An 8,787-nucleotide genomic window follows, 5' to 3' on the forward strand; every position below is an offset into this window, starting at 1 on the left:
GACCTATTGTCTGTACCCAAAATGCATCAGACGAACCAAATCCATCTTCTCCTCTCTTTGCTAAGACTTCAACATAAAACCAACAATACCTAACCTCATTTAAGAAAAATTTAGGATTAACATTTGAATGCATGCAGTGGAGTAACTGCACTGGTGTAACGCTAACACAGCCTCATTGGCATACACATTGAGAGAAACAATAAGATCTCTTGAGCTGAGAAGCTTCTTTATAGCAAAGGACTTAATCAACATGACATAATAGCCTATGGAATTGGAAAATATCTTTACTAATCACTAATCCACTTCAAAAACATACAAAGAACTCAGGAAATTAGTCATTAAAAGAATAATTAATTCACTAAAAATATATGTTACAGACCTAAAATGAAAGCTCTCAACAAATGGACCCAAAATGACTGGAAGACATTCAAAAACTGCTCAAATATAACATCCTTAACCATTAGAGAAATGCAAATCAAAACAACTCTGAAACTCCATTTTATCCCTGCAAAAATGACCAAGATCAAAAACACTGCTCACAACTTATGCTTAAGAGAAACTCCTCCATTGCTGTCGAATTTTCAGAAAATTAGGCAAAAAACTACTTCAAAACTCAAGTATACCTTTTCTGGGCCTATACACAAAAGATGCTCAACCATACCACAAGGACACGTGCTCAACCATGTTCACAAAAGAATTACTTTTTCATACACGGAATCTGAAAACAACTCAAATGTATCTCTTCTACACACGTCATAAGTGAGATAGCCATAAATACCACAAATATCTTTGAGTAACTCTAATCACACAAATTGAAAAACCTGTATAAGAACTTTAAACCTTTAAAGAAAGAACTTTAAAGAAAGAAATTTAAGCCATCAGAAAATGTAAAGATCTCCTATTCTCTTGTAAAAAACAGCACCAACACAGCAAAATGGACAATCTTACTGAAAGCAATCCATAGATTTAATGCAAATACCCATTAAACTTATAACAAAATTCTTCACAGAACTTCGAAAAAACAATCTTCAACCTTATGAGAAAAGATAAAAACTCAGGATAGCCTAAACAATCTTAAAATCCTGCACAATCAAGGAACTTCTGAATGCATCACAATCTCTGACTTTAAACTTTACTACAGCCACAGTACTGAAATCAATCCACCTTGGATACGAATTCACCTGCCTACAAACAGCAGACTTTTGACAAAGAAGCAAAATTGTGAGATGGAAAAGCATTTTAACCTGCTTATCTCAGAGGCTACCTTAATTTAAACCTGTCTTTTTTTCTTTCACTTGAAGCTGCGCCGCACGGCAGAGGGTAGGACACAGGCTCAGTTTGTTAGACTGCTTTGCTGAGCTCTGGTGGGCAGATTTTTATTTTAACTTGTAAATCATAAAATTAGAAGAATTTCTGAATCCTTTCCTTTGTTCTAAAGACTGTGTGAGGTTAAATTTGCCCTCTAAACTTACTTTTGCTCCTGCTTGGCTTTTATCCACAGCTGGGTTGGATTAACTGGTTACTGTGTGCACATGGCTACTCGATCTCAGTGGTAACTTAGTGATTCTTGGGCCAAAAGTAATTTTTTTCTTTACTTTTCTTACTCATTTAGCAATAAATAAAAGTTGCAAATCTGCGTCTATCACGCTTACAGATTCTCAATAACTCTGCCATTGTTCTGCTCCATTCTAACTTGTTACCAACATATTTAACCGAATACTTTTTCCTTATCCCATATATAACTTATTTATAAATTTTTTCCCGACATTACTATCCTTTATTTTTTACATTTCTTTAAATTCTGATCTCTATTTCTGAGCGCTCACTACTCACGCAACCACCGATTTCTTGTCGTGGGTTCCTCACGTCTGGTCACCTCTTCTTTGCTTTTTGGGGAGCGTGGATCAGCCTCCCGTTCTCCTCTGTCTTTTCTCCCGTTTCTCTTGGAGTTCAGTGGACAGCATTCACGGTCTTCCATCGTCTTGTCCTTTCTCCGGCTTCTCATGGAGTTCGGCAGTCAGCACCACGTTCTTTTTCATACCCCTTCTTCCTCCGGCATTCGTCTCAGGGTTCAGTGGTCAGCACCACTTTGTCCTTAATCTCGGGATTCAGTAGTCAGCACCACGTTGCTGAGGCCATTATGTTGGAGGCCATGTGGGTCCAACACAGATTCCCTAACTGGACTGGAATGGAGTCATGAGGAATAAATCAGACGCAGCTTACGTGGTCATCATAGAAGGGCAAGATCTCTCCTTTATTATCCAAACACCTTATATATCATCACATCAATTGAGTGGGAAAACACATTAAGCTGTCTCCTAGGCAACCACGTCCGCATCTACCTGTATGCTAGCAGTCACGTACGGAAACCTATGCACACGGTCCTCTGGTCAAAGGCTACGTGCATGTTTATCTTACACACTGACAATCTGTCCTGTCCATATGACCAGTTCCTCACATGCTCACCAGCATTGCTCTGCTCAGTTGCTCTTCTCAATATTTGCACTCTCGTTAGCTGTGCTATTATTTTGTATTTCCCTAATCACTAATGGTCGTGTTTTTTGTTTGTGTGTGTCGCCATTCCTCTCCATTTAGTTGTCTGGATGTTTTGTGTGTGAGTGTATGAGAGAGAACATACCTGCACATACCACAGTGTGCTAATGGGGGTCAAAGGATCATCTCAGGTGTCACCCCTCACGTACCTTGTCTAAAACAGGTCTCTGTGGCTTCTGGGCATTCACGTAACTCCTCTCATCTCTCAACAAGAGCACTGGAATTATGGACGTATGCTTCCAGGTCTGTCCTAGCTGGGTTATTTGAACTCATGACACTAATGGCACAGAAGCACTCTACCCATTGAACCTTCTTCTCAGACATTTCTCTCCTCTTTAGTTGAGCTTCTACTGAAATAATCATTTTTCCCATTCGAGTTTTTGGTTTATTATTAACTTTTTTTTTTTGAGGCAGGGTCTCTCTATGAAGCACTGGCTGTCCTGGAAATTGCTATGGAGACCAGGCTATGACAAATGGTGACCTTTCTTGCAGACCAAGAGAGTCTGATGAGCACACCCAAGTCATCTAAGTCACAGCACTGTTGTGGACTGACTGACCTATAAGGAACCAGCAGCCCTGTAATGAATCCAGATGCAACATCTGAGGAGATTGCTCTGCACCCCATTTCAGGCCTGGCAGCCTGGTGACGCCTGTGGCTGCTCCATTTTCTCTACCCTCAGACAATTTCTGTCTTACCAGCTCACAAAGCTGCAGTCAACCTGACATGCTGGGAGCAAATGCCTTTCATCCTAGCACTTAGGAGGCAGGGTTGGGTGAATCTCTGAGTTCGAGCCCCCTCCCCAGGTCTAGATAGCAACAAAAAGGCTGCAATGGCTTTCACACGATCAACTGGCGGGTCAGAGGCAGTCGCTCTGCTCTGAGTGCCCACCAAAGTCATTTCTCTCGCTGACTCCACTATCTGAAGATGTCACATGACTCCTGCACAACACACAGACATGGGACCCAGAGCTGAGCTGCAGGTGTTTATTAGAATCAGATTAAGACAGAACAAGGAGTTTCAGTCAGGCGTTTGGATTCCAACTTCAGGACGAAGAGTGGACAGGGCAGCAAGGTGGCTCTCAGATCAGTCATCGTTGTCCCGGGATGTTAAATTTGGAAAGAAGAGCCTTAATTTTTTCTATGGTATCTATGGTGTAGTATTTCCTGCATTGTGGGCTGAGGGTAATGGTTTTCTGGAAAACAAAAAGACAGAAAGGGGCAGAAGTGGTTATAGGCAAGGAGCAGAACCCAGCAGGGCTCCCCAGTCCCCTCCTTCTGCACAGGGAAGAAAATTCCCTACAGTGATTCAGGGCTCCAGCAGCGGAATCTTCCCCAGGGAGCTGCAGCTCCTCCACAGCTGACAGGAGGAGTCTGAAAAACCAACCTAGCCAGGCGGGGATGAAGAGAAAAGGTCCCTAAGGCATGATGGGGGCTAGGTGTGAAGAGTGGTCAATATGGCTGAGTTCTAATTTTGATGATGTCTCATACCTGAGGACATCTGTCAGCACATTGGCTGTGTAGTCATGTTAGAAATACATCCATGTGTGGATGTGCTGGAAGAAATCCTTCTTGGAGAGTGCTATGGTTTTGCAGGACCTGAAACCCAAACTAAAAGTACTTTGGAAACAGAGAGTCAGAGATGCAATATCCTAAACATGCATCTCTGTAATCCAGCTAGGCTTAAATAAGAGACTAAGGGAGACCAGGGGTGGCTGCAGTAAGTAGCCACAAGCACTCTCTGGTGGGAATAGTGGTGGCTTCTAAGCCATGGAGGGAGGTTCTGGCTGTGGCTCTGAGGAAGCCAGTGGAAGGAGGGCTCCATCTGAGACAGGAGAGAAGAGTTAATGGAGGCTCCAGAGAAGGTGACCCTGGCCAGTAGACAGAAGTTTCAGGTATCTTAAAGTAGAGTAGAGCTGAGGGTGCCCTCCCTGGGCAGAAGCCAACCAAGGACTCTCCTGTGAGTGTCCCTGCCCTGCTGTGGTGAGAACCCGGTGGTCACCCATCATTGGGGAGCACTCTGCAGGACCTTGCATAGACAGACTGGATGTGGACCAGCATGCTGCATGGACAGGTGCTAGGATGGGCAAGGTTTCCTTGCTCTGGTGTTTATTCCCTGACACATGTGACTGGCTGCTTGGATCATTTGTTCACAGAATTCCACCATATGATGCATGTGGGCCTCAGGGTAGGGAGGAAGTTACCAGAACTGTGGAATCCAGGAATTTGGCTTTCAATCCTCCCTCATTGTAGCATTCCTGGATTTTTTCAAAACCTTTTCTTTCACCATCAGTAGCGTCAAACTTGGTAAGAACGGCATTCATTATTTGCTTGTTTCCAATGGCCATTGCCCCAAAGGCTTCAAAGAAAGGAATGCATGCTTCCGCTGCAAACAGAAGGAAACCATTAACAGAGCTTAGGCTGGTAGAAATGGAAGCTTACTTTCTTACCACTTCTACAAATGTCCTAACTGGCCTTCCACACAGTCCTGACTACACAAAGGCTGCTGTCTCCTAGATACAACACACAGTTTCCATAGACAGACCACTACCAACAGAAGGGGCATATATGAGTGTACCTCCCTGCACATCTGACCTTCACATAAATCCCACACATGATTTAGCTTCAGCTGTACATGCAAGTGAGGGTCCATCATCACCACCTTACCTCAGTCTCCCCATTCCACCCGTCCCAACAGTTGCAATCCTGAACAGAAAGCTCAAGGGTCTTCTGCAGGACTCCTGGCTAGTGACCTCCCAGGGACCCCTAGATCTGCAAACAGATCGATAAGGAAGGAAATGGAGTGAACAAGGGTCAGAAAGGACATATGTTCCCATTCTCACTTGTCTGGAAGCCCAGCTCCCCAGTCACCAGCAAGGCCAGCAGAAGCAGCATCCCCTTCATGGTGTAGAGTGAGTGCTAAATGCTCTACTCAGAGCAGATCCTGCTACCTTATAAACTGTTGTCTTCCTTAGCCCAATCCCACCAACCCCCATCCCTCCTCACCCCCTATCTTGGCTCTAAGGAGTTCCAAATGCCTTTAGGCAAGAACCTGGCACCTATGGATCCCCTTCCCACTTGCATGGGGGAGTGAGCTTAGGAGCCCCTCCCACTCTGAAGAACCAATGGCTGGAGACATCCTGTGTGCTCACTTTCTGTACAGAAGTGGCTGTGCCATTGCCAGAAGATGGTTAGAGCTGACATTTGTAAGCAGTCACATGCTGAGACAAATGCGCTGTTGTCCTAGCTCAGCTGTCACCTGGGCTTCCTCTCCTGGCTCCAAGCATGTCCTCCTCATGCTTGGAGTAGAAACCACAGGGGTCAAGGAAGGTTTCTGTTCCTGTAGGCAGCCAACTGGCCAGAACACTGCATCTGCCTGAGTTCAAGATCTGAGCCGAAGTGTTCGTATCTGAGGGGCCATATTGAGGACAGTTGGACATCTTAGCTGCTGCAAACTTTGGACTAGACCTCTGAGGACATGAGGGAACCATCTGGGGCTTTTAGTGACTGCCAGCCAGGGTAATCCCAGTGTGTTTGGTCATGTGCGGATCCTCAGGGGCTGGTGATGATTTTGTTCTACCAACTGCATCATGCTGCAAACTCCCTTCCCCGTCAGAGAGCGCATCCCTGTCCTGCCCATGTCTGTCTCACCTCCACCAGTAAGCAGGCTCAAAGAGTGATGCAGGGTAGTTCTATATTCTCTCAATTATATTTTAAATAAACGCTGATTGGCCGATAACCAGGCAGAAAGTATAGGCAGGAAAACCGGACAAGAATTAGAAGTGGAACAATGAGAACAGGAGTATTCTAGGAAGAAAGAAGCATTTTCCCCAATCCTGCCCAGACCACCAAAAAAGCAGGATGTGACCTGCCCCACTGAAAAAGGTTCTGAGCCATGTAGCTAACATAGATAAGAATAATGGGTTAATATATGTTGCAAGAGTTAATAAGTAGCCTGAGCCAAGGGGTCAATCAGTTTATAACCTAATATAGACTCTCTGTGTAATTTTCTTTGGGGCTTACTGGCTGTGGGCACTGTGCAGGATAGAAACCCCAACAAGCCAGCCCTCTTTATACAAAAGAGGTCTTAACAGTGGAGTCAATGCAGTTACAGCAGCTCACAGTAGAGTAGGGAATTTATCCCTGAACCATGAATTCTCCATTGTCCACAGCCTCACAGGCCACTGTGGAATGGCTGTGTATGAACTCCACTGTCCCCAGACAATGCTGTGTGTGTAGATTCTCTCAAGTTCAATTCAACCTACTACCCTCAGAAAGAGGTTTGCAGCACAAATGACGTTGTCGGTTGGGCATTGTGTTAATCATTCCTGGAGGCAGGAGGCTTACTGTGTGTGATCGCTAATCCTGATGGTCATCATGACTGGATTTAGAATTACCATGGAAACAAAGCTCTCTCTGTGGGAGTGTTTAGGCTACATTAACTATGTCTGACTTTATGTGGACAGCATAGACTAGGGTCATAGACAGAGTGGGAAGGAGAAAGCAAGCTGGACATTCATGTCTCTCTACTTCCTGACTGAAGATGTGATCAACCACGTTGAGTTCCTGCACCATGCCTGCCCCACCTTCATAGACTGTATCCCTGCAAACTGTAAGCATGTTGAAATATGAAGCGGCGGGGCTGCGTCCCCAACACCCCGGCCACTTGGCTAGCTCATGCCCGAAATAACAACACACAAACTGTATTCAATTAAACACTGCTTGGCCCATGAACTCTAGCCCTTACAGGCTAACTCTCGCACCTGGACTAGCCCATTTCTAATGATGTGTGTAAGCACCCCAAGGTGCGCTTACAGGGAAGATTCTAGCCTCCGTCCATCCTGGTGTCTCTGCTCCAGCGCAGAGCTGTCGAGTCTACCCAGGAGAGCTGAGCATGGCGTCTGTCCGGAAGCAGAGCAGAGTCTGACCTCACTTCCTCTTCTGCCCAGAATTCTATTCTGTTTATTCCTCCCACCAATGCTTTAACCTATGAGGGCCAAGCAGTTTCTTTATTGCTCAGCCAATGAAATCAACAGATTGATATATGACACTCCCACATCATAAGCAGAAAGCTGCTTCTTATCTGGGTTTTGTCACTAGCTCACTAACACAGTAGTAGAGTGTTTCTTAGCACATACAAAGCTCTGAGGTTAATCACTGCCTCCCACACACACACAAATGTAGTGATTAAGGAGATGGCTCAGTGGACAAGTGCTCATTTTGCAAGCCTAAGGATGTGAGTTCAGATCCCCAGGACGCTGTAAAGAGCTGAGTGTGGTGGCTCCACCAATGCCATGGGAGCTCCAGGTTCAATAACAGACCTTGTCTCAAACAGTAGGGTGGGAGGCAGTTGAGATAGCTCAATGATTAAAGGTGCTTGCTGCTAAGCCTGCTGACCTGGGTTCAAATCCCAGAACCCACATAGTGGGAGAAGTGAACTAACTTCTGCAAATTGTCCTTTGATGTACACACACACACACACACACACACACACACACACACACAAACCATGACACCTGTGCACTTACACATAAACATGAATAGAAGCACAAAAAAACACACAAGTACAATAATGGACACATGTAAATAATGTTTTTGAGAATTGGCACAAGGGAGCCTAAATGAGCTCCTAATGGTCAATATCCAACAATTTGAACCACAAACTAAATAACACCCTACTGGATTATAATAGAATTGAGAAGTAACATGAGTCCATGCTGGCATGAATGGTTGGATGAGCAGATAAACAGAATGAAAGACAGTGTTCTTCCAGAAGAAACCATGACTTATTCTAGTTGTTTCTGTGCTTTGGACAGGGGAATTACTTCTTTCAGTCCTTCAGAGTGAGCACAAGTTTCCAAAGACACAAGAAAGATGGCCTGGGCACGACTCAGTCAGGAAAGTGCTTGCTGTGTAAGCGTGAATACTTGTATATGTGCAAATGTGCATATTCATATGTATACCATATGCCTTAGTTAGATAACTATTGCTCAGCTGGTCAGGGTGGTGTAGGCCTTTAATCCCAGCACTCAGGATACAGAGGAAGATGGATCTCTGTGAGGTTTTGGCCAGCCTGGTCTACAAATCAAGTTCCAGGGCCGTCAGGACTATATCCAGAAACCCTGTCTTAGGAAGAAAGAAAGAAAGAAAGAAAGAAAGAAAGAAAGAAAGAAAGAAAGAAAGAAAGAAAGAAAGAAAGAAAGAAAGAAAGAGATTATTATTAATGTGCTAAAACAC

The 8,787-nt window shown here is 44.6% G+C and overlaps 1 protein-coding gene across 1 annotated transcript; it reads right to left on the reverse strand.

Annotated features, from left to right (window-relative positions):
* Window positions 1–3,641: 3,641 nt before the first annotated feature.
* On the reverse strand, window positions 3,642–5,454 carry LOC126486701 (androgen-binding protein homolog). The gene is made up of 3 exons (XM_050119072.1): window positions 5,394–5,454; window positions 4,755–4,936; window positions 3,642–3,746 (listed from the first exon to the last, which is right to left on the reverse strand). The coding sequence occupies exons 1-3, from the start codon at window positions 5,452–5,454 to the stop codon at window positions 3,642–3,644; spliced, it is 348 nt and encodes a 115-aa protein (XP_049975029.1).
* Between the last annotated feature and the right edge of the window lie 3,333 nt (window positions 5,455–8,787).

Source organism: Alexandromys fortis, unplaced genomic scaffold (assembly GCF_014885135.2).
Source record: "Alexandromys fortis isolate MF-2015 unplaced genomic scaffold, M_Fortis_MF-2015_v1.1 scaffold_140, whole genome shotgun sequence".
Lineage (NCBI taxonomy): Eukaryota > Metazoa > Chordata > Mammalia > Rodentia > Cricetidae > Alexandromys > Alexandromys fortis.

Coding starts and splice junctions, on each gene's coding strand:
- LOC126486701 (XM_050119072.1), bottom strand. CDS start 5,454: ATGAAGGGGATGCTGCTTCTGCTGGCCTTGCTGGTGACTGGGGAGCTG. Junction 4,937..5,393: donor GGAGCTGGGCTTCCAGACAA/GTGAGAATGGGA, acceptor TTCTGTTTGCAG/CGGAAGCATGCATTCCTTTC. Junction 3,747..4,754: donor TCCTGGATTCCACAGTTCTG/GTAACTTCCTCC, acceptor TTTGTTTTCCAG/AAAACCATTACCCTCAGCCC.